Source organism: Mus pahari, chromosome 7 (genome assembly GCF_900095145.1).
Source record: "Mus pahari chromosome 7, PAHARI_EIJ_v1.1, whole genome shotgun sequence".
Taxonomy (NCBI): Eukaryota; Metazoa; Chordata; class Mammalia; order Rodentia; family Muridae; genus Mus; species Mus pahari.
In genome coordinates, this window is record NC_034596.1 from 38796358 (window position 1) to 38822323 (window position 25966).

General features: G+C 40.3%; 1 protein-coding gene across 4 annotated transcripts in view; it reads left to right on the top strand.

Annotated features, from left to right (window-relative positions):
• Positions 1-25966, top strand: part of Dock4 (dedicator of cytokinesis 4) — a 406489-nt gene that overhangs the window by 334989 nt on the left and 45534 nt on the right. For 3 of the 4 annotated variants that reach the window (XM_021201378.2, XM_029540998.1, XM_021201379.2), the window contains exons 28-36: positions 1406-1481; positions 3531-3631; positions 3981-4039; positions 12551-12699; positions 14504-14589; positions 19242-19268; positions 19413-19508; positions 20276-20336; positions 25264-25357. In XM_021201378.2, coding sequence (XP_021057037.1) covers positions 1406-1481; positions 3531-3631; positions 3981-4039; positions 12551-12699; positions 14504-14589; positions 19242-19268; positions 19413-19508; positions 20276-20336; positions 25264-25357 — 749 coding nt within the window. The remainder of the gene's footprint in view (positions 1-1405; positions 1482-3530; positions 3632-3980; positions 4040-12550; positions 12700-14503; positions 14590-19241; positions 19269-19412; positions 19509-20275; positions 20337-25263; positions 25358-25966) is intronic. The other variant, XM_029540997.1, reaches the window with a different exon arrangement.

Here is a 25966-nt window from a genome sequence, read left to right on the forward strand (position 1 = left end):
TGTTCTTCTGCCTTAGATGACTCTTTCTTGGAGTGGCTGTGACCCTCTGTTCTTATGGGGTTATAGACACTTAGATTGTCTCTTTAGTGTTAGTCTGGCTTCCTGTATAGAGGAATTTTAATCTAGCAACATGGCTGCTCTGGCAAGAGATCATATCCAACAACTTTCTAGGTCTATGTGACCTGACTGGAAAGCACACGCTGCACACCTTAATCCTTCTGGCTGGAATATAGACATGCCCTTAGTACACACCTTTAGTCCCTAACATTGAAGGTAAACTTAGTTTTTTTTTTCCAATTTTTATTAGGCATTTACTTCATTTACATTTTAAATGCTATCCCCAAAGTCCCCTATACCCTCCTCCCCCCGCTCCCTTACCCACCCATTCCCCTTTCTTGACTCTGGTGTTCCCCTGTACTGGGGCATATAAAAACTTAGTTTTTTTTTAAAGGAAGCATCCATGTTTGAAAGTGATGTCTAATTGAATGGCAGACGAAGTGACAAATCAGAGAAAGATTTGACAGAATGAGTCAGAGATAGGAGGATATGCCCAACTCTCATGAGAACAGACAGGAAAGAGAGGCTATTTAAGAGCAGCAGAGAGAGGGTGGGGTGGGGGTCCAGTTTTACCAAGACAGTTTTAGAGACAGGTTGCAGAGAGAACAAGCTCGACACAGGTGAAGACAGAAGACAGAGAATGAGAAGAAGCCAGATTAGAATGTATTGCCAAAGTTAGTATGAGGCCAGGCAGAGCAATTCAGTCTGAAGCTAAGAGAAGCCAGATTAAATCAGTGATCTTGGAGGGGAGTTTGAATCAGAACAGCTGAGATGAACCAGCCAGCCAGAGTTCGGAAAGATCTGGAAAGGATGAACTTATTCAGCAGTAAGTCTTTGAGATGACAATTATCTCTGGCTAATTTAAGTTACTTTTACACTGCTGTGACTCTGCCTTCCATGGTCCTTCTGTGCCGTCTGACACCTTACATGGAGAACAGAGAGACGGTGGTTCATAAACGCACAATGCTGTCTGTCATTTTATCCATTGCATCTTTAGGCTCTCTTGTCATTCATGATAATCAAATATAGTTATGTTTACATTAAGTAATTTTGCCTCGTTTGGAAATTAATTTTAAATGGTTCTAAAACATTAACATATGAGTATATGTGTGTATGAATTAGTTAAATTTATAAATCTTCCTATGTATCATTTTGTGAAGAAACTAGTTCTCAGATAGATTTTTTTCCCCTGTTTTAGTTTGTTTTGTTTTTTGATTGTTTTTTAATTCACATGCTTCCTCGAGGAGATTTTCTTTTATCTTAAATGTGTTTTATTCTTATCTACTAATTGATTTTCACTAATGTGCAATTTCAGCTCTAATTGTGTGTGTGTTTTTTTAATCACTAGTGTTATCATCACAACAGTCCTGTACCTCTCCGATGCACTCCGTAAGAACTTCTTAAATGAAAACTTTGATTATAAGGTCAGTATCTGATCCATGACTGTCTGGCTTGGACTGAAAGATCTGTGCCATATTTTAGAGAGGCACCTGGCTTGTGTTCCTGAGAATATTAGTTTTAACTGTGCATACTGTTAGCACAGTTTTTATTATATTTGCAAACAAGTGAGAGTTGTTATAATGCTTATCAGCCTGATGGAAATCATTGTGCTTAAAAGAAGATTGGCCATACCTGTTACTATAAATTTTAATTATTGTGGGGTTTTTTTGTACCATTCCAGTGTACAACAAGAAGGATCACATACATGTTTTTAAGTCATTTTAAAGTTTTATTTTAGAGCTTTAGGTTTTTGCTTTTTAAAGTTTATAAAGAAAGAAATGAACACTTTCCTAGCTTTGAATTTTTGGAGTGAAATGGTGAAAACTATGAAACCTTAGAACGATTCTTTCAGGTAGGATTCTCAGTTCATCAGTAATATGACTGGTGATCTTCCTGTATGCCTGCCTATCCTAGATGGCTTTATCTTTTTAAAATCAAATAGCAAGTGACAGTGTATAGACAAAGTGCCTGCTGTGCCTTCCTTTCTCTAACTTGGTATCTTTGTTTCCTGTTTTTGTTTTTTTTTTTTTAAGTAACATGTTTAACATTAAACATTTTAGTGAGATTTGACAACTAGAAAATACAGAAAACATAAAAGCAATAATAAAAACTCTAAGTACTCTTGCCTGCCATACAGGAGCTAATCTTGGGTTCAGTTAAACAAACAAAAATCCCAACCATCTAAAGAACAGTAGAAACTTGGCTGAAAATGCAATATATTCTACCCATGACACAGGGTAACATGTTACCATAACTTTTTTTTTTTTTTTTTTAATTTATTTATTTATTACACTGTAGCTGTCTTCAGATGCTCCAGAAGAGGGCGTCAGATCTTGTTACAGATGGTTGTGAGCCACCATGTAGTTGCTAGGGTTTGAACTCTGGACCTTTGGAAGAACAATCGGGTGCTCTTACCCACTGAACCATCTCACCAGCCCATGTTACCATAGCTTAGCAAGTGCCCTCATCTACCTCCTACATCCCTAGCCCCTGCTCTTTTCCTTTCTTTTCCTTTCTTTTCTTTTCTTTTCTTTTCCTTTCCTTTCCTTTCCTTTTCTTTTTTGACATTTATTTTCTTCTATTACTTTCTCCTTGTAAATTTTCCTTTAAATGATACATCCTTGCAAAATTAAACTTGCCCTGTGCCTAGATGTCCTTAATAAATATAATTAGTCGAGTGACTGGAGAAAGCACAACAGTTAAGAGTGCTTGCTGTTCTTAACCACGTTCAATGCTCAGCACCTATGTCGGGTGGACTTTAACTCCAGCCAGGGGAACCCAACACCCCCTTAATACATGTTTTTAGTAGAATCATTTTAGTTTTGGGTTTCTATCACATACCTGTTTTATTTGTGAGAGTCCTGTACACATTTGCAGGTAGCTCTTGATCTGTTTCTTGTATTTATTTAGCTGTCCTCTGATGTGACATCACTGGAGACATAATTTTAGTCCATATGTCCTACATGGTTTCTGCTGTTTATTTCTGGAAATTTTATTCTGATGTCTTTCTTTTTCTCTCTTTGGCATAAGAAAATTTATGACTCAAAAATTTGTCTGGATAGGGAGTTTTAAGATACAATATGAATTTAAAGCAATTAGCACTTCCAGAGATACAGATATAGTTTTTTTTTAAAGTTGTCCTTCAAAAGAAGCTCCAAAAATTAATCCACACAGGCATGAAATACCTAAGGCTGCCTGGAGATGCTCAGAGTAAAGTCACTGAAAGAAAGCATTTGTCCTTTAGCTACACCAGAGAGCGCATGCCTCTGGGCTTCAGATGTTAAGCAATAGCGAGAGAGTACTTCTTTAATTTTTTTTTGCAGAAAAGTTCAAGTGTGTATTACCCCATGCATTTATCTGCTACCTAGTCCTTTGTCCTTTGACTGCTTCTGAAGCCAAGGTCAGCCACTGCATCAGCTCGTGTGATGTTTGCCTAGCTCAATACTATTTAATGTATCTCGTTCTTGTTTTAGATCTGGGATTCCTACTTTTACCTCGCTGTCATTTTTATAAACCAGTTGTGTCTGCAGCTGGAGATGTTCACACCTTCTAAAAAGAAAAAGGTGCTAGAAAAGTAAGTGTACTCTTATTAAGGATGCGTAGTTCCAGATGTTCGCAAATCACAATGCTCGCAGCTGGAAATGATGAGTAGGGAAGCAATTGTTAGAGCAGGGCTTTCAGGGAAATTTCAATATCTTTGAACTTATTAATACCTTTTCATATTGTGTTTTTCAGGATTCAGCATTATAGAAACCAAAAGTTATGAGTTTATGGGGGTATTTTATCACTGAGATGTGTTCACTAGCTGTCCATACTTAAAATCTCTTGCCTTTAATTCAGAATGACACACTGTATCCTACAGAACACATGTACTTTGTTCTGGAAATGACATCGGTTTTGATTTTTACCTTTTTCTATTTCAGGTATGGTGATATGCGCGTCACCATGGGTTGTGAAATTTTTAGCATGTGGCAAAACCTAGGTAAGTGATCAGAAGCGCAGCCCCCTCCATGGTCCAGCTCATCTCCTGACCTTTCCATTCACATAAGAAGAGATGTTCATCAGTAGCAGTGTTTATCTCTATCACACACAAAAGCTGTCTCCAGAAACTGACATCGTCTGGGCATTGGATACGGTTAATTCTTCACATTGGTATCTATTTGAAAACCATCCCAATACCTTTACTTCTTTCCTTATTGACGATACGTTTTGAGGTCTAGTATCCCTGGAACATTGTCTAGCAGTGTTCGATCCTTTGAACATTCTCTAGCAATGAGCTAACTTTCCAGAATGTGAAACCATAACACCACAAAACTTTTACAGCTCTGAGAGGAAGCTCTGAATCATTGTACGTTTGGATTAAACTTGGTGAAAGGTTGCCTTAACTATCATCATTCTAAAACACCTTTCATGCCCTTGATCTGCATCATACAGAATATCACCAAAGGCCTTTCAAGGCATTTGCAGTTGCTAAGAGACTGTTAGATCCAATTGTGTTAATCTGCCAGAGTGTAGAAAGCATATTATCCCAGCAAACTGGTGGCACAGATCTCCCTGCATAGAAAGAATAATATTTGGCAAATAAACTATTCTAAATTTCATTGGCATAAGATCTCTTTCTAGAGATTCATAACATTTAATTTGGCATATTAGTTTTATACTTTTTATATCATTAACTGTTACTACATGTGAATCCCTTGCAACTTATTCAAGGGATTGACATTTGACTGTGTAATGATCTAAGAGTTCCTCCTTTGGGGGGCTCATTGAAGTACAACTTAGAAATAGGAGTATTTGCTTTCTTGTTACAGAATGATTTTTGTCCAGAATTTATATGTCCCTCAAATATGCACAGCAGTTTAGGGAGCTTTGTCATTCATAAATACTTAATGGTGATCCAAGAAAAATAAAATGAGTTTGCATCTGAAAAAAAGATCCTATAACTGTCTCTAGGTTTTACTAAAACATCGAATGAAATATCTAGGCTGGAGAGTTTCATACATTTTTCAATCTTAACTATTTCTCAGTGTTTGACTAGTACTTTGTTCATATTGCCAGTCGACCTAGCCACCATCATCTCCAGAACTCCTGTTCTAGAAAACTGAGTTATGGTAGGAAAGGAGGCTCAGGGCAGGGGAGGGCACAAGAGAAGGAAGAGTGAAGGAAGTGGGGGCCGGCAACAAGAACAAGTTTTGTTTGAAAAATCCAGTAAGAAAACCTAACTCTTTCTAGTCTAACAAAGAACATAACCATTAGGTGAACACTTCCATCACCCCTCCACCCGGGGTGTCAAGTTTCTCTCTGCATTTTCTGCACTTGCTATGTCACGTATGTGAGATGGTCCAGCCTTTGTCTTCCTGCCACGGACTTGCTGCTTTTAGGAGAAGTTTCACGCCCAGTCCGTGTAGAGGTCAGAGCTTCCCTCCCTTTCGAGGGTCTGTCATATTCCACTGTCCTGGCTGTGCCTCTGCCTGCCTTTGTCCTTGCATATATAGATTGCTCCCACCTTGGGCCGTTAGAAGTCCTGCCTTTATGAGTGTGGCATCCAGGGGAATCGTGGGTTCCTGCTTTCTTTCTCATGGACAGAAACTCAGAGGCAAAGTTGTTGGCTCTTGTCTTAAGTGTATTTTAACCTTTTGAGGGACTGGCACACTTGGTGTATAGCTTTTGTCCTGCTTTACATCCCCATCACCCGAGCACCAGGGTTCCAATTTCTACACAACTAATGGATGTGCAGCGATATCATGTTGTGGTTCTGATAACTAATTTTGAATAAGGCCCAACTGGTAATAAGTGAATACCTTTTCTTAAATGTGTTATTCCTCAATATTTTTATTTCGTAAATTAAAGGAATAAAAATTATTCTGGCAATAGAAGGAGAAAGTTATATATTACATCCCCACCCCTACCCCCCAAATTTTGTCCACTTACATGTTCCCTTGGAAGAGTTGGGTGGTCTGAAGAGGTTAGTTCTTGGCAGCTTGCTGCACATGTGGCCCTCATTTAGCTGCAAAGTTGTTTTCACTTTCTGTTTTGAGATGGATTCACGTTCTTCCTAAACATAAAACATGTTCTTTGATCCACATTTGCAAACACAGTATCTTGTAACCACTGTATAAAAATCAATACTTCCCTATCAGGCTGCTCACTGTACGTACACATAAAACTCTGACAGTCTGAGTAGCGGGTACCCTAAGTACTTCCAGATATGACCACATGGCTGTGGGGCTGTACTCGAACAGGAGTCTTGTAAGTGAAGTGCAGTTGCTGCTGTTACAAACATCACTGGCTCAGTAGGGATTGGATTTTCAATGTTTGAGGGCCCACCTGGATTTGCATCTGTTCCTCACTCCTAAAAGTATGTTTTCAGCCATAAGGCTACTCTGAAGCCTTCTTGCATGATAAAGACCCAAGTGTGACTACTCTCTGACTTCTATTCTGTCTAAAGAAAGGTACAGTTATAGAGTGTAGTCTGTGGGCCTTGTTTGAATTGTATCAGAAACAAAAGCAATACATGGTGTGCTTCAGGACCGTCCGGAAGTTTGGATGTTGGTTGTGTTTTTAATTAATTTCAAAAAAATTAATATGTGGATGTTCTGCCATGATAGAGGCATTGTGACTGTGTAGCTATTATAGATGTGTTTTGATTGCTGCAGTAGTACAGTATGTCTCAGCCTTGCTTTAGAATTCTTTAGAGAAAAAAGTTAGGCAGCATGCTAGTAAAACAATAGTGAAAACTGGATAACATCTGGACAGCGTTCCTGTGAGATTTGTTTTACTTTTCTCTGCATTGTGAGTACATTGGAATTTTTTTAAAAGACAAGAGTAGGTTATGAAATATCTATAAGTGGTAAAGATATTTCTGCAAGAGACTAAAAAAATGCCCAAGCAAATAGTGATCGATAAATAAGTAGGTACTAGGAGTGATCTCCACTCTGGAGGTAAGTGAATGCCAGGCTCAGGGAAGAGTAAAAATGAAGTTGGAAGGATTCACAGGTAACAGTCAATCAATACCTATTTAGTATCTGAACTGAATAAATGAGAGACATAAAGTCAAGAAAAACAATATCCTAACAGGCATGTATTTAAAGACATTATTTTAGGCCAAGGCTTATAGCTCAGTTGACACAATGTTTGCTTAGCATGTATAGGGGCCTGGATTTAATTCCTAGCAGCACAGTAAAGTAACAAATAAATACATTGTTTTAAAACAGGAAGGAATAAAGACAACAACCAAAAACCCAAAGTTGACAGCATGGTGTCTCTGCCTTTTTCTACTAACTCATGATTAGAAGGCCTTAAAGGCTGACTGATTTGAGTTTATGTTGTGTTCCTTCTGTGGGTCACCCCCCTTTGCCCACGTACTCAGAAGCTGTGCAGAGATTTGGTGTCTATACAGTGTGAAGGTAGCCCAGGGCTTATCAGAATTACTCAGACTTTAAGACGGCTTTTATGTGATGGCTTTACGTAGATGGCCCTATAGCCAGGTCCTGGGTCAAGCTCTTGGTCAGGCATCACACCTGAATCCTCAGGGCTTCCCAGCATCCCCACATGCACACATTGGAGACACCTCCATTTCTTCAATTTTCTCCCTTGCCAGGACAGCTCGAATAAACAGAGAATGTAGACTTTTACAGATGACAGGGAGAGTGCTCCCATCCAGGTTCTGTTTTCTGCCTTGACAAAAATAACCAAAAAAAGGAATTGCAAACCAGCTGCCAGCTACCTGCCTGAAATGTGGGTGTCAGAAGGGGAGAGGAGGAAGGGGATAACGGTGCCTGCATTTCCATTGTAGAGCATTCAGTTTTGGAAGAAAATATACAAATTTACATGAATGAGGAAGTTTCTCCTGAGATATTCTTGCTGTGTTAAGGAAAACAAAGCAGTCTTTTGGGAAAGGGGAAGGATTATCTGGGTCAGAAATACAGATAGGAATACATGAGAAAAAGTTACAAGTTCCTTCCATATGCATTATGGGTATGGATAAGATACTTAGGGAGATGGCTCAGTGGGTAGAGGCACCTGCCAAGAAGCCTGAGAGCCTGAGTAGGATGACCTGGAATTAAATGGTGAAAGGTGGGAACAGACACTTGAGAGCTGACCTTTGACCCCCACATGTTGCATAGAACATACATGACAATTAACTGATGTAATAATAATAATAATAAAGATGGTTAAAAAAAAATAATTACCATTTGCTGAAATCTCAGTGATATGTGATGGGCTGTATTGTGACTTCACTGATATAAAAAAGGACTTTCTATATGGGCAGGGCTGAAAGATGGTATCCGGGACTGGGTTTCTATTCTCAAAGCCCTTTTTAAAGCATTTATCATTTTTTTTGTTTTATATTTATTTGTTTCATTTTGTGTATGAATATTTTGCCTGCACTTATGTATGTGCGTGCCGTGTATGTGCCTGGTGCCTGAGTTCAGAAGACGGCATCAGATGCCCAGGGACTGGACTTATGGGTGCTTCTGAGCCACTAGGTTTGCTGAGAACTGAGCATACAACTTCTAGACGATCTCATCTCTTAACTACTGCACCATCTCTCCAGTCCCTGGTTAAGCACTTTAATTTTCACTGAAACTAAAGACAAGGCAAAGTCAATACAACTCCCAATTGTGATGAACTGGTGAGGTCTCGACCATGTGAGGTCCATGTGGGACTCCTGTTCCCAAAGAAAGGACCCAGGACTATGTGTTAATAATAGAGATGATGAGGATCTCTGACCTATAGGACATTCCAGACACATGAAAAGAGTAAGTACATTGATTGGAGAAGTTTCAAACACATTATTACTACCGTTAGAAAAATTCTTGATATGAAGCCATCTAGGTATCTCCAAGAAAGGAAGTAGTTCAAATTAGTGGCATCTGTCTAGAGACCCATTCAGGTATATGGAAATCCTGACAGAATTCAAGGTGCTGCTGTCTCCTTGTCTCATCCTGTTGTGATTCTGGTCTCTAGTGGGCAGGCAAGATACTGTTCATGAGGTCTTTGAGGGAACAGACGTCTATACTCTAGCTGGTGCATCAGATATATACAGGTTGCATTTGACAAAGTAAAGCCCAGAACTCCCAAATGAATCTTGTATTAAGAAATACACGATCAGTTGGATGCTGGCGGAGCATGCCTTTTAATCCCAGAACTTGGGAGACTGAGGCAGGCAGATCTCTGTGGACTTGAGGCCAGCCTGGTCTACAGAGCAAGTTCCAGGACACAGAGAAACCCTGTCTTGAAAAGCCAGAGAGGGGGGTGGGGAGGGATACAGGACAGACGACAGACAGACAGACAGACAGACAGACAGGCAGACAGACAGACAAATAAGAGATAGACACAGAGAGAGATGCATGCTCTCTTGTATAGCTAGGAGGCCTGCTGATAGACCTGGCTTGGGGCATGAGAGAACATCCAGGCTCACTATTCTTAGCTGCATTTTGCTCTGAGAGCTAACCTTCGTCTCAAAGGAACTGTCTCCATTCAATAGGAAAATGGTTTTCGAAGACTTGAAACATATTTGTTCCTTAAAGACGCTTCTAGAAAAGTCTTTTATGGCTTATGTTGGTCCCAGAGATGAAGCTAGTATTTGGACAAGAGTAAGATTATCCTTGCTTGTTCCTGAAGCCAGAATAGGAGGTTGTGGGATGACAGACAAAGAGCTTATTCCAAAAGATAGGATGCTTTAAAGTGGTCAGTGAGTCTTATCTCTGTTTTTGCCTCACTCCTCTAGCAACTTTGACTAGGAGCAGATATATTGGCAGTACTTGCCTCCTCAGCCTTTTCTGACTACCCTTTGATTCATGACTGGGCTTACCTTCTTATTACTCTTCTACCAAACCCAAAGGCCTGTGTTGGTCCCATTCTTAGGACTGCTGTTTCAAACTAGAGTCAACCTGCTTGGTGGGTTCAGATGCTAGCCACCCTAAAAACTGGCTACGTGATTACTTAGTAGTTAAGATAACTGGTTTGTCAAGCAAGTTGTTTAAGGCCGCACAACTTCTTACCTCTCTGCATGTGGAAGTGGCAGTTCCCACTGCTTAGAGTTGTCATGGCAAATTAATGGCATTATGCATAGAAAGCAGTCGGAGCCTACCTGCCACAGAGCAAGTGCTTGCAAGTGATAGCTGACATTACTACTGAGACACCAAGCTTGCTCCTCTTGTCCCTCTCTAATTGCAAAAGCATTCTCTATTAATCCACATAGCTACCATCTCATTAGTAGGTGCCTTCTCTTGTCTTATTCTTTTGTACTCAAGATCTGGTGTGTGTGTGTGTGTGTCTCTGTGTGTGTCTTTGTTTTTTTTTTCCCAAAGCTATTTCATTCACTTGCTGATACCAAGTCCTATTTATCATTGACAATTCTGCAAAGTTCCTGAGCCCTAATCTGACTTTTGGGAATAGGTAGGGTGTTATGCACACGAGAATGTCTCAAAAGAGCTTCAAGCAGAAGTCATTATCCTCCTCCATGTAAACTGGTCCCTGTTCCTCCTTTAACTTCATCTCATTTAGTAGCAGAATTTACTCTCGATAATGCTTTATATCTAAAATGTCCCTCCAATCTGGCCTCCTGTGCCTATTGCCATGGCTCATGCTTTGGGGGCCAAAGTCTATTATAAACTATCATCAGTTTTCCCAATATAGCACATCTTTTCCTTGTCCCCCAAGGTTATGTTTCTGCAAAACAAACAGGTAATGAAGGTGCCCACACACAGCAGAAGAGTCCCACTGCCTTTCCATCCAACATGGTGCATAACCCAGGTTGCCACAGCTAGTTCCCCCAGACCTCTGCTACACTTTCAGATGTAACATCATGCCCATGCTGTTTCCAGGAGGACCTTCTGTTCGTATATTGGGGCAGCTGCTGCTTATGCTCCAATCAAGTAAAAGAGCCTGTCCAAACTGCTTTCCTCAGTTTCCCTGACAAATGAGCTACACCATCCTCAATGGTTCTTGATTCTTGATGTGCATCTCTGCAATAGTCTCAGTGTGTGTTCTGTTTGATGTTTACAAGTTATAGATTGTTCAAATCATACAAGGCATGCCTATGTTTTGAGCCCCTGGAAAAAAATAGATTAATAACTGAATTAGTGAAACAAATATAAAATCTATACTAAAAGACTATCCAAATTTTTAGACTCAGAACAAAATTCATAATTTGTCACCCACCAAAACATATTCTGAAAAAAGGTACTCGTTTCCACTTTCCTTTTTGTTTTTGTTTTTGTTTTTGTTTTTGTTTATAATCATGTAAGGAATTGAAAACTCACAGCTGTTTTTACTGGGATAATGTCTTACCCAGGAAAGGAGAGACCTAAAGGGTTTCCTGGACTCTGGATCACAGGGTACAAAAGGAAGATATTGAACACCTCTGTTCTCTCATGGGATTCTCATGGGAAACAGTAAAGCTTGCATTAACATAGACTAACATGTTCAGCTACAAGAAGTAGTATTCCTCCCATGCTACTGGAACAGGGAGAGTTTCATCAATGATGGAAGTGCTCATGGTCTGAGCATAGGAAAGAATAAGAATCCTGCAATAGAATGAATAAGAAAATGTTTGCATGATTGTATCTAAAGAGGAAATTGCTGTCTTTCATGAAGCCAGCTACCTTCAGCTCAACCTCCGAACTTGTCCTAGGGCTTCCAGATTGGACCTTTGGCATCATAGACTTTTAGCCCTGATATTGCGAAAGAATGTATCATTCAGGGCATGTAGCTTTCTTACTATCAACATAGAAACTTTCCTGTGAGATTTGACATGGACTAATGGACTCAGGTCCGCTCCATATTTAAAGTCACCTGTGTCCCCACTGCTGCCTGCCCTCCTTTGTCCTGAATCCTGGCTATCATACCTCTTAGCACTTGCTTATACACAAGTTGGGTTTGATACTGTTATGTTTTAATCCTTTCAGAAATAAGTTTGAGGGGGTTGCATTTAGACTTTTGTTTAGGCTGTGTGTTATGTGTTTCTTTTTCTTTAAAATACAAACACAAGCCAGTTTTTCTTACATAAAAAGAATTTGCATTTTTACCACCCAGAGATAACAGCTGTGGTTTCCTTAGGGATATCCTCTGGCTTAGTTGTTTTTTTTTTTCATATATTTTGTGAGTAGGAGTTGTGTACTTGTATTTCTATGTACCTTGCATGCACCTGATGCCACAAAGGCCAGAAGGCATCAGATATTTTGGGACTGCTGATGCAGGATGTTATGAGCCACCATGTAGCTTCTGGGTGATGTGAACTACTGAACCATCTCTCCAACCTCTTTTATATTAACTGCATCCAATATTTTTTACAAGCATGTACAGTAATAAAATATTTCTATTTCTGCCATTTTAATTGTATGCCATGGGTTCTTTTCTTATCTGGGGAGGTAACTGTAGTTGAATATTTTATGATACTAGTTTTAACTAAATTTTATAACAGTAATCTTTTTGAAATCTTATTAAGACATAATATACTGAAACGCGAACATTTTGCTTAATTTAGGAGAACACAAACTTCATTTCATCCCTGCCCTGATTGGGCCCTTTCTGGAAGTGACCTTGATACCCCAGCCAGATCTCCGCAATGTCATGATTCCTATTTTTCATGATATGATGGACTGGGAGCAAAGGAAGAGTGGCAACTTTAAACAGGTAGGCAGTATTGCTCCTCAGGACTGACAGGGAGTGTCATGTCCCCGGCTGGTGTCTTCACAATTTCCCCATTCATCTCTAGGTGGAGAAATGAGCACTGGTTCAATGGACCCAGAACCAGGTGAACCTGTTCTCCTTGTACCACATAGCCTGGGATATATCCTTCTGGCTTTTTGTTGCCCTGAACCTCCAGGGAAACCCTGGAATCCCATTTTATTCCTTGCACCAAAAAAAAAAAAGAAAGAAAGAGAGAGAGAGAGAGAGAGAGAGAGAGAGAGAGAGAGAGAGAGAGAGAGAGGAAAAGAAAAAGGAAAGAAAGAAAAGGAAAGAAAAAAAAAATCTTTGACATTCCAGATCTGTATTTAAGAATTTACCGAGGGTTGTTTGCTCCCAGCTGGACCTGACTCAGAGGAATAGGAAGGTTAATGACTCTTTAAGCCATTGAGTTCTCAGTGGTCTGCACATTGTGTTTGGTGAATGACTTAGCTCTGAGCATTTGATTCACAGTATGTTTTATTGCTCTTAGCTTGGAGCAATGAAAATTAATTTGAAGGAGAAAGCAGTGGAAAAAAAAAAAATCTCACAAAGGAAATTCCAAGGGGATGAATCTATCGTTTCTTGCTGACTTTGGTTCTAATAGTGGTGCTCCAGTTTGAGGAAGACAGGCATCCTTATTGCAAAATCAGATCTGTAAAGAATCAGCCACTTTTGCTGGTCCAAGTCTGTTGCGGGAAGGAGGAAAAACATGCTCTCACATAGTGACTTCTCAAACCTGCTTACCCACAGGGTGTGGCCCTCCTCCATACTTCTCCACATGGGGTCTTCTTCAAACCTCAGAAAAGTGCTTGTCATCTGTATAAACAATTTGAGTGCATGCATAGACCTTTCCTATTGCCAAGAGTGTGGGCATTTCTCTTGTTATTCGTATATACATTTATTTTTAAGAAAGCTAATGGCTGAGTGAAAAGCCATGAACACACTGTGCTTGGTAGGGGAGGGCACTTTCCTTCCCTCTTATCTTTATCGCCTGATTGACATTTGCTTTAAAGAAATAACTGGGCTCAGTCCTTTGACAAAGTTGAATATTCATCTCAAGCCCAAATTGCTTTAACACTGGCTAAAGGTTGTCATTTTCTCTTGCCTCGTTTAGATAAAGGGAAAATTTTCCCTTCCTGACATTCAAGTTATAAAGAATTTACGTCCTTGAAAATATAAATGTTTTGACTACAGTTTTCAGGAAATATGTCCTTTCACTCTCCTGCTGATTACTGCTGACTTAGACTATTTCTGTGGGTCTACCATCTGTACATGGCTAGGATGGATTCTCAACTTCAGCAAAGATTTAGTGCAATCTCGAACTGTTTTAGGAAAGAAAACAGATATAAAGCACATTTAAAATTTAAATTAATGTATCTGGGCATGCTAGTTTGCTGATGTTCTCAGATATAGTGATGTAAAGGAAAAAAAAAAAAGAGATGGGACTTGCCAGTTTTTATAGCCCCTAAAAGAAGAACCGAAACGTTTAAATTGGGCTGCTAGCATTTATGTTGGGATCCCAGATAGATAGATGCTGTCCTTGGCAGCAGAAGAAGCTAGCCAGCCAGGAGTATGAAGTCATGTTGACTGCATCTAAATTAGTCCCCTAGAATTCCAAAGGGAGGCTTGCTATTAACCATGGCTGACAATGTCACTTTGACAAAGGGTATCACGGCTTTCCCCTGGCATAAAGAAATACACACCAATTTGCCTAAAGATCTTGCATGTGAAGTGGGAGGAAGGAGAGTAATATTTGGGTGTGTTTCAGGTGGAGGCCAAGCTAATTGACAAGTTGGACAGCCTGATGTCAGAGGGCAAAGGTGACGAAACGTACCGTGAGCTCTTCAACAGTATGTGAGTAATGTGTTTCTCTCCACTTGGTCCTATTCAGGACATCTGGTGTCAGTCCTGAGCCGGTTCTGCACCGCGGTAGACGAGAGCTACAGAGACAGCTTGGGTCTCACAGGAGAGCTTTGTCTTTGTGGAGGGTGAAATAAAGGAGAACTGCCTAACTCTAGCAAGTGGATCTTATTATGTTGATGATTAGCTATGTCTCCTTATTTTAATCTCCGGTTAGGACAGGTTGCCTGTGTTACATAACAAAGCTCACTCTTTTCACGCTTGGTAATTTCAAGGGAAAGTAAGGCCATTGTTATAAGATAATGATTTTAAAGAGAGTGATGGGTGGGAGAGGAGAAAAGTGTGTGATTAGAACATTTGTATACAGTGTTTTCCAAACTATGACTCTGGCTGATTTGCCGTTAGAAAATTAACTTGGTTTGTGCCTGATGCTCACCACCTGTTTCCAAGCTGGCCATTTTTTTTTTTTTTTTTTTTTTGTTTGGAACTGTTAAATGCTTCCCCAGTGCTTCTTATTAGATTGCCCCCAAAGCTAGTCATTTCTAGTAAATTTGGTGTTTGGGATTTGCAAAGAGAATAGAGAAAAAAAAGAATGAAGTTCTAAGCCGGGCGTGGTGGTGCACACCTTTAATCCCAGCACTCGGGAGGCAGAGGCAGGCGGATTTCTGAGTTCTCGGCCAGCCTGGTCTACAAAGTGAGTTCCAGGACAGCCAGGGCTATACAGAGATACCCTGTCTCGAAAAACCAAAAAAAAAAAAAAAANANAGAGAGAGAGAAAAAAGAATGGAGTTCTAGGAAGAGACTTCTAGACGGTCCCAAGTGATCCAATATGATCACAGTCTCAGGATGGATTGCGTGTACCAAGTATCATCTAACTGTAGGAATAGCCAGAGTTGAGGCATGATAATGTCGCAGCGCTTTGGGACTTCCCACCTGGTGTGTGTGTGCATGTGTGTGTGTGTTTTTTTTTTTTTTTACAATCTTATAGATCTTAGTTATTTTCAAACTTAGTATTTTTATAACTTATTTTTCTTTTAACCGAGAAGATTAGCACACTGAGTTTAGGGAAATGTTCTAATTTCTTTCAAAAGTGCAAAACTAATACATTTCTCTCCTAGAAAATACACCTGTGTTGGTATTAACGCCCAACCATCACCTAAGTGGCACTGATAAGCAAGTGCAAGATTCAAGTTCACTTTACGTTCACTAATTAGCAACTGTGCAACTCTGGATGGGTGGGTTTTAAGAATGCCATCTTAAAACTGAAAGGTTTGAGGATAGGTTGGGTGTCTTCAGCTTGCCTGATTCATAGTCATTCTTGGAGCTTTCAGGAAAACTATGTAGAAAGGAAAAAGAAAGGCTTCAGAGATTTCATTTGGTGATCAGTTACATTGTGAACACCGAGTATCATTTTCTCCTGATACTGTAATTCAGCCAAAACTTTTGCTAATTATTCACAAGCCCTTGTTCATTCTTGTGTACAAAGTGTCTGTCTTTTATGACAGCTGGAGTTTAGCAAGAATTCAGATTAAAACTTCATCCAACATAATAAATTGCCTTTGAAAAAAATGCTTTCATTTCAGTTCCTAGTCTTTAGTTAGAACAAAGAGCTAAAATACAAAAGCATTCGATAGAATGAACCCCTTGAGATTTGTGATTAATTATTTATAGTGAATTCATAAGATTAATAAATGCATGCTCTGTTTCTTTAATGCCTCTTATCTACATTAGTACGGGGCTGAAAATTTGCAGTTTGGATTGCTTTTATATAAATATGACTATGAAATATAACATGTATGTTGACACTAGAATCAAAGTAATAATTAAACCTCTATAATCATTTTATATTTTAAGGGACCTGATTCGTTCAATGGAAATTTTTATTCTTTTGTTGATTTTTAACATATTACTAGAATATATAAAAAATCATAATAATAAAGATAAAGTTAAAAGGGCTATAAATATTTTTCTTTAATGCTTGTATAGTCAGCATATTAGTAATAAGGCAAATTTAAAGTGACAATTAAGTAGCATTACTACCTTGTCTCAGGACAGAAAGTGAAAATTCAAGTGGATTTCAAGGAAACAATAAAGTCCTTTTATTTGAGGGGCTAACAATCACAGTGAATTAGTGTAATCATGGTGAGTTGCTGCACACATAATGCATTAGGAAGGCATAGATTCTCATTTACTCTGAAATTCATGCCTAAGACTTCATAAAATTAGTTGAGAAGATGGAAGCCTGGAAGACACTCACTGCTTCTGAATGTTGTGCTTGGCAAATCAGCCCTTAGACCGAGACTTTGAGTTTCTGTGTCGTGTGCTTGCCAAGAATCCCTCTCACTTTCACTAACTCCCAACGATGTCGTCATTTGTGCTCATTATCTCTGCTTTTTATATCAGTGGGATTCCCTATTTTTGAAAACACTGAAACCGTGGCCGACAGACCACACTGTGAGATACTCAAAATCAGGCATCGGACCTATCCACTGTGTTACTGGCTCCTCTTCACTTATGATCTCGCCTTTGTGCCAACTTTCCAGGCAGGCTTGGGTTGAGCGAGAATGCCACAGAGGTTCTAACACTGGGAGGTGCAGCAGAGCTGTCCACTACCCTGAGGTACCCAATTAGCTTGGCAAAGGAAAGTGACATCCATCTCAGTTCTCCCTACACTCTGTCCAGTCCTCCACAAGTCCTTAACCAAGGGTCACATGTTTCATCACTGTTTGGATTTGGGAGATCAGTTCTATAACACCATGCCTCAAGTATCCCAATCTGCTGTTTGGGTTGTTCAAGGACAGCATATATGTCAGTACAGTGTTCTCAGCATTAGCCTGGTATGATACAGAAAAACAGATTGAAAATAAAACCACCACTGTCCAGCCCCATTTCCTTCATGGTAAGCGAGACTGTAGTCTGTCCTGCTGTCCATTTGATGGGAGAATACCAACTGTCCCTTATGAGATGAGGTCCCTGAATACTCCACAACAGCACTAGAGCGTGGGTACAGACCAGGAGAAAACATCCAATCTCACCCAAGGTATCGAGAAAGACTGCTTCCCTCTGCTGATAGCCTCCTCGGGTTGTATCAGGTAAAGTGTAAAGTGGGAGGATCCCCAAACGAAGGAATAAACCTAACCAAGGATGCAGATGTACAAGGATCTAGACTTGGCCCTAACATTTGGTGTTGAGTCACTAAAGGGTGTGCACAGCTCTGCCTCTTTTGAGAGAATGATATAGCTCTGATTTTTGACTACATAGGAAGCTGTGAATTAATGAAAGTCATAAATAAAGCTTCTGTCTATTTTTAAAATTATTACTTAACTTGAGTTACTTGGTTTTAGCCTCTGAGTATGTGGGGTGCAGGCTGTCACTTGGAGAAATTTCTGTACCATCCAGCGTGATTGGCAGGATGTGAGAACTTTGTTCAGTACCAGTTTGCGACTTATACTCTAAACTGGTGCTTTTCTGGGGTTTCTAAGTGAAAACACATTTAAACAAACTAAGAGGCTGTCCCTAAAGATCAGTCAGGGCAAGCCCCGTACCTCCCGTAAGTCATTCCTGTCTGAGCAACCCACTTTCAATCTAGAGAAGCGCTTAGAACCAGTCAGGCAAACAAATGAAGTGACAGACAACAGACATGGAGAACAGACAGAATATTGGGTACTGAGGTGGAAATGGAAAGAAAATTGGAATATATATATATATATATATATATATATATATATATATATATGGCCACGAGCAAAACAAACCTTTACCAAGGCAGTTTTCCTTTTACTGTTTTTTTTTTCCAACTAAGTACAGATTTGACAGGTTTACATTGTATTTATGAGATACACACATACTCTGTTTCCTCCCTCCCCCACTTTTTAAATCAAGATGCAAAAGAAAAAAGATTTTGAACAGAAATGATAATCACTGAAACAGGAGGGCTAAGGAAGTAAGCTAATACCACCACACCTATGTTCCTCTATCTTTGGGAGAAGTTCAGTCAGGAAACCTTTCCGAAGTACAGTGTGAATTTGCAGAGGGAATGAAAGCAAATCGGGTTCTCATCATGATGACTGTTAATATTTTCTGTTGACATAGTGCCTCTGCTCCAAGGTGTTTAGGATTAGGAGAAACGTAGGAGGAGAGATGTGGCCCAGGCACTCGTCATCAAATCCGCTGTAACAACCACTTTAGAAAACCGTCTGTGATTAATGACAGAGTGAATGAAAGCATTGAGTGAGCGCACAGATAGTACAATCTGTATTGAGTGGGCAAATGTTAAGTGAAGGGAGAGTGCGCAAACGTCATCCCGTCTGTACAAGGATTTTCCTGTAGCAGTGGCAGTGCAGCACAATTGCTTGGGTGAAGGAAGATGCGTTCCACTGAGAGGTAGGAAAACATGTTTATGGTACTAAAGCAAGCTCTTTACTTGGAAGTAAACTTGGAGGGACTCCCGTGTTTTGCTTCTCCGCTGTCATTTAATGTGGCAAGACACCAGTCTCCGTCAGCTTAACAGGAGAGCTAGGGGGAAAATGTTTTTGAGCTGTGAGGTGCTTGTGTGTGTTTGAAAGCATGATTATGTGCATGAGTTCCTATTTTATGACTTGGATAATCTGAAAATCGATTTGCTTTGTCAATGCTTCCTGGATTAGAATTCCACTATTTGGTCCCTACCCTAGGTAAGACATTGTTTGCAAATTGTCCTACTTGTGAGATGTTGCAGTGGTTGCTAAGGCATTTAAGGTACTGATGAAAGTAAAATGGTTGTCATGGTGACTGATAAAAATAAATGTTGAAAATGCCCTGGGTTCTTTCTTTTCCAGTCTACTAAAGAAAATTGAGCGGGAAACATGGAGGGAAAGTGGCGTTTCATTAATTGCCACTGTCACTCGGCTGATGGAGAGGTTGTTAGACTACAGGTAAGCTGCATCCCAAGATCCCAGATAGGCTCCATTCTAGTTAAAAGCCCAAATAGCTGAACTGTAACTAGCATTCCACTTGAGTTGATCATTCAAAGAATTGCTAATCAGCACCTGGACTTCAAACCAGCTTGTTCAGAGTTTGGCATCTGGCTTTAGTGTTTGTTTACTTGTTTGTTTAGTTCTGGTTTTGATAATTCAAAGTCTTGAGTTGAAAGAGTTCTCAGAGTCCTTGACAGTCTTCAAAAACAGAAAGAAGGGAAAGAAAAGAAAAGAAAAATCTTTGGGTATTTAGACTCACTCACTCAAAAATTGCCGGTGGTCCCAACACTTTAGAATGAAGATCTAAGGGGTTGCTGCACCTTTAAAGGGATCCAATTTATTTTTATTTTCATTAACTTTGCCTTTAGAGCAGGCTGTCCCAATTCTATGCATGGTGGGTTTTTTTATTTTAAGAACAAGACTCTTCTCCGTTCATTGTCCCTGGCAGTTTTACACCTCTGATGACAGAGGGGTAGGCACCCTCTCTCCCCTGCTCCCTGAGTCCCTGTCCATTGAGAGGCATACTGCTTGCCTACTGCATCTGGGAGTCAGTCTCTGCTTCCAGTCCCATCAGAGACCTTCTGCCCAGTCCCCTTTCCCTGAGCCCACACAATCATCTCTGACCTCTGTGGATACCTCATCGACCCACACATCAGACAGCAAAGAACAACTGTGTTTTCCCACAAGAGGAAGTTCCCGGTGTGACTCTTGCTTTCTGTTTACAGGGACTGCATGAAGATAGGAGAAGTGGATGGCAAGAAGATTGGCTGCACAGTTAGCCTTCTGGTTAGTGCCCGACTCCGTCTCCCTCTTCCTTCTAACCTCTGGCTGCTCTTCACTGAAGCACTAAGTTTTGTTTGTTTTTAATCTTCCATGTGCCCTTTTCCAGGATGTTTCTTACAAAAAAAAAGGAAAGACAGTGACCCTTAGGTTGAATGAAGCCCAGAAAATCTTCAGCTCAGAACATTGCAGAATGTTCCTGCTGGGCTGGACTGGGCTGGGCTGGGCTGGGCTGGGCTGGGCTGGGCTGGTACCAGTGAGCAGGCCTCAGTAACATCACATAGGGGCTGCGCGCTGCTGTCTTCCCCTGTGAGTTTCTCACTCAGTCTAGAAGTTCTTCTTGGTAAAGCACAATATCGGCATTGAAGCCTCTTCATTTCTCTGTCGACTATTCCTGTCTGCCCATCTTCTTCCTCTCCCTCACTATCATTGTATATTTTCATAACAATTACTGAACTGTTATTTTCTAACCTGTGAAAATTTTCTGCTTAATATGCTTAAGTTTCACTCACTGCCCCCTGCATACTGAATTCATAATGGCACTATTGCAAAGAGTTGCATTGCAATGCATAGGTGACATAGCTATACGGACAGGAGTCTAAATCATAATTACTCTGGACCAACGAAAATTTATTTTAAAAAAGTATCACTCCCTTTTTATTAACTAGATTGGAATTTCATCATGAAAGAATAGTCCTACATTGGACATTAATCATTGTATTTTGCTATCTGTTGAATTAATGCTTTTGTTAACTTTCCTCCATCTCATTTGGAATTGAAGAATGACCTCTTGCAGTTCTGAACCTGTGAATATCCCGTTTTGTTTTTTTTTTTCTTGTATTTCTGAGAGCACATGAAACGTCCCTGTCTGTTGTAAACATGTGTACTGTTGTTGGCATTCTTGCCCTATGTCCTGAAACCTTTGCAGCTGTGCTTTGCCAGCACCTTGAACTTTTGGTCTGCCCTGAGTTCAGACGATCGATCGGGTTTACTGTTTCTGCTGCTGCTGTTGTTGCTGTTGTTGTTGCTGCTGTTGCTGCTGCTGTTGTTATTGCTGCTGCTGCTGCTGCTGCTGTTGTTGTTGTTTATGCTGCTGCTGTTTTCTTTGGCTCACTCCCCTCAGTCCCTTCTCAAATCTCTCAGTGTTGACTCGACTACTTTTCTGTTGCCCTAATTTTTTGCTGTGCTGCTTTTCCCTTCTGAGCTTGTGACCCTATCTTTCCTTACCACACCCACTTCTTCCTCCTCATTTTTTAATGAGTTCTTACATCTCTACCTCGATTACCAGCCCCTAAAAATAGCGAGCCCTAGCATGCTTTGTGAGGGTGCATCTTATTCACACTGATGTACTTATATAATTTTCTCCCTTAGATCCAATAGTGAGCCGGCTATCAGCCCACCCGCTGAGCTAGCCAGGACCTCTCCTCTAACAGTCCCTTCTTGCTTGACCCAGTACTTCCCTCTGTCCAGCCTTCCATCTCCTCAGTGTTTTTTGTCTCTCTTCCATCACCATCAGGAACCTAAGCCCTTTCCATGTCCTTGCTTATATGTCATGTGCTTCAGTTGAATCCTCAGCCCGGGCACAAAAGCTCGTTAATAACCTCAAAGCAGAAACGTTTACTGTTTCCTAAGGAACCCTTTTGTCCTCACCTCCTTTCCTAAGTGCCTTCTCTTTAGAGATGAACACAGTAATGCAGCCCCCTCTGCTTGTCTTCTCAACTGGGCCAACAGAAGAGGCCCTTTCCTTTGGTAAAAGAATGACTAGTTTGCACTGTGTTCCTTCATGTCTTCTATGGGGAATAAGAAGGAAACCTCATAAATCAATGGCCCTGTTGTAATTACTTGAGCCTGACACCATTAGCTTTGGAGTGTGACAAAGAGCAGAGAAGATGAGCATTTTGAAAAAGCTGTTACAATTGCAAACCAGCACGAGGATCCCTTTTTTAAAAAACTTATTTTATTACATATTTTCTTTATTTACATTTCAAATGCTATCCTGAATGTCCCCTATACCTTCCCCCCACCCTGCTCCCCTGCCCACCCACTCGCACTTCTTGGCCCTGGCATTTCCCTGTATGGGGCATATAAAGTTTGCAAGACCAAGGGGCCTCTCTTCCCAATGACGGCTGACTAGACCATCTTCAGCTACATATGCAGCTAGAGACACGAGCTCTGGGGGTATTGATTAGTTCATATTGTTGTTTCACCTATAGGATTGCAGACCCCTTCAGTTCCTTGGGTACTTTCTCTAGCTCCTCCATTGGGGTCTCTGTGTTCTATCCTATAGATGACTGTGGGCATCCACTTCTATATTTGCCAGGCACTGGCATAGCCTCACAGAGATAGCTATATCAGTGTCCTTTCAGCAAGATCTTGCTGACATATGCAATAGTGTCTGCGTTTGGTGGCTGATTATGGGATGGATCCCCGGGTGGGGCAGTCTCTGGATGGTCCATCCTTTCATTTTAGCTCCAAACTTTGTCTCTGCCACTTCTTTCATGGGTATTTTATTCCAAATTTCAGGGAGGAATGAAGTATCCATGTGTTGGTCTTCCTTATTCTTGATTTTCTTGTGTTTTGGAGATTGTATCTTGGATAGTCTAGGTTTCTGGGCTAATATCCACTTATCAGTGAATGCATATTAAGTTAGTTCTTTTGTGATTGGGTTACCTCACTCAGGATGATATCCTCCAGAAACATTTGCCTACGAATTTCATAAATTCATTGTTTTTCATAGCTGAGTAGTACTCCATTGTGTAAATGTACCACATTTTCTGTATCCATTCCTCTGTTGAGTGACATCTGGGTTCTTTCAAGCTTCTGGCTATTAAAAATAGGGCAGCTATGAGCATAGTGGAGCATAGCACGAGGATCCTTATTAAAAACCCAGCTTTGTCACTTTGAAGCTAATCTATTTTAGCTCCTACTCCAAATGGAGAGTTTTGGATGTTTGCTAGTGGCAATATGGCTCCCGTCACTACCTCCCTGTGAGGTCAGCAGCAGATCCTGCCGGGGTCCTCTAACTGCTGGTGTGCGGTCAGAGCTTAACTCACATTTAGTGACAGTGCACACTATTTGACATGACTAACAGGAGGAATTATAATTATTGTTTTGTTCTCTGTGTTACAGTTTTTAGCAGACATATGTGAGAGATTGTCATCTGCCAGCTGGGGAGATGTCGGGCTTTGTTTTTTTGTTTTTTGGTTTTTGGTTTTTTTTTTTCTTAAGGAGGAATATTCATTTACAGAGCGATCACTTATTTTTGTTCTGAAAGAACACAGCTTCTTAACAGAAAGCTATTAGAACAGATCGTCCTTTAATAATGTAAAACCTGCTGTGGGGCTGTTAGATTGTGTTTATGGTACAATTCTTGCTAATTAAAATGATTCCGATGATAACGAGGGGGGTTTGAGTAGCATTGTTTACTTGGCTTTTTAAAGACTGCCAGGATCTACAGGAAATGAAAGGCAAGGAGAGAGCCAATGTTATGGATTGGAAATAATAATGCATTCAAGTTAGCATCAGTGCCCACACAGTATGAAGAGTCCTTGGGTTCAAAAAACGCACACCAGTCAGATAATGGGCAGACAGTGCCTTTGAGAGTTGATCATTAGGTTCCTGACTCACTCATCAGCTATGGAAACCTATAGGATCCCTGGCATTTCACTCTTTCAAGTGCATGGCTGTCTGTCCCCCTCCACCCCCCCTCCCGCACTAGTCAGTGTCCTTCCTATCCTGAGTAGCATCAGATCCAACAGGAATAAGTTATCAGCTCACGTGTCTGAAGCAGGGACTTCATAATGTACCTGCAGCTTATATATCCAGGTAGTAAACACTGGATTTTTGTAAAACTTGGTAAAATATTTTAGAGAATTTTAGTAAAAGTCAGATTTGTAAATAAATAAATAAAAAGGTTATTTAATTTAATATTTTTGGTAAACCCATTCCATAATAATAAGCAGACATAAAATTCTCTGTTTTGTGTTTTAAACATAAACAAGAAACATTAAAAGGTAATATAGCTGTCAGGAGTGCTTTACTCCCAGCTTGGGGAGAGCAGAGACCCGGAGATCGCTGGGAGTTTGAGTAATGAATTCCAAGCCAGCCAAGAATGCATACTTAAACCATGTCTCAAAAAACAAAAACAAACAAAATGAAACAAAAACCCACAGGAGAGAGAAATGCTTGTTGGTTGGTTGGTTGGTTTGTTGTTGAAACAGGGTCTCTCCGTATAACCCAGACTGACCAGGAGCACATTTTATAGACCAGGCTGGCTTCAGACTCAGAGATTTGCCTGCCTCTGCCTTCTGCTGGGAATAAAGGCATGTGCAACCCCACCTAGCAAGAAAAACTCCATAATCCTTCCTTTATGTCCTAGAGAGATCTTTCTTTAGAAAAAGGTATACATGAAATTAAAGAAAATGTCCTTGCTGCCAACCAGCATATTGAATATGCAGGTGATTTGTTAATATTTCTTAATATTTTAGTTAAATAGGCTGATTGCCCAGTTGACAGCTAAACTAAGAATAATGTAAACTAACAAGAGAACAACTGGGTACAGTGGTAATTCCAGCTCTCAGAATCTGAGGCAGAAGGATCAGGCTGTGGGTTCAAGGCCAGTATGGGCCACATACAAAACCCTGTCTTAGAAGAAAAAGAAAACAAATAAGAGAATGAAAGAAGAAATTTGAATTATTGATTATAACCCAAGAATTTCCAGCTTGTCCACTAGTTGCCAGATGTTTAACACAGTGTCAGGTTGAAAATCTGTCACTGTCATTTAGTCTCCTCATTGTATTATTAAAACAGTACTCAGGAAGAAAAAACGCATGTGTCCTCTGGACTTGGAGGCATGGAACTTCAACAAAATAAAAGGGCATGCGTGTCTGCCTGGATGCTGAGGAAACACCTGGGTCTGTGCTCTTTTTCACAGAACTTCTATAAGACGGAACTGAACAAGGAGGAGATGTACATCCGCTACATCCACAAACTCTACGATCTGCATCTCAAGGCGCAGAACTTCACAGGTCAGAGTGCTTGGGACTCCGGTGGGGGAAGGGAGCGAGCTACTGATGCATTTGCTATGGTAACTCCTCTTCCTTTCACAGTTAGGGATGAAGACTGGCACTTCTCTTCTAAAACTGAAATGAATGTTAATTATACGCTTCTTAGTGTCGTATTTTCTACTTTATCTATGCATGATTTTTCAAAGATTGCCCCTTGGCATTATGGAGTACATACCTAACTCATTACAATATGTTTGCACTCAGGATTTGCTGTCTCAATTTAAACATGGGATCTTTATAGATGCCCTACTCTGTGCTGTACCTGTGGGATATGTGTTAAATCAATCTTTACTGGAATGGTCATACCAATTTTAAAGAATTTGTGAGAAGAGCACTATGTTTACTAAGATACTGGCCACTTTGATGACTCTCCACTCGTGAAGTTCTCGGGTTCCCTACATTTTTATTTGTCCTGAAGAATTTTACTGCTTAAGACGTTCTCTTACATTTCTTTCAAGCCAGAATTACAAGTGGTTGTGATCCACCTGACTTGATTCCTGGGAATGGGAGTCAGCTCTACTGGAAGAACAAGTACTCTTAACTGCTGAGCTTTCTCTCGAACCCAGGACC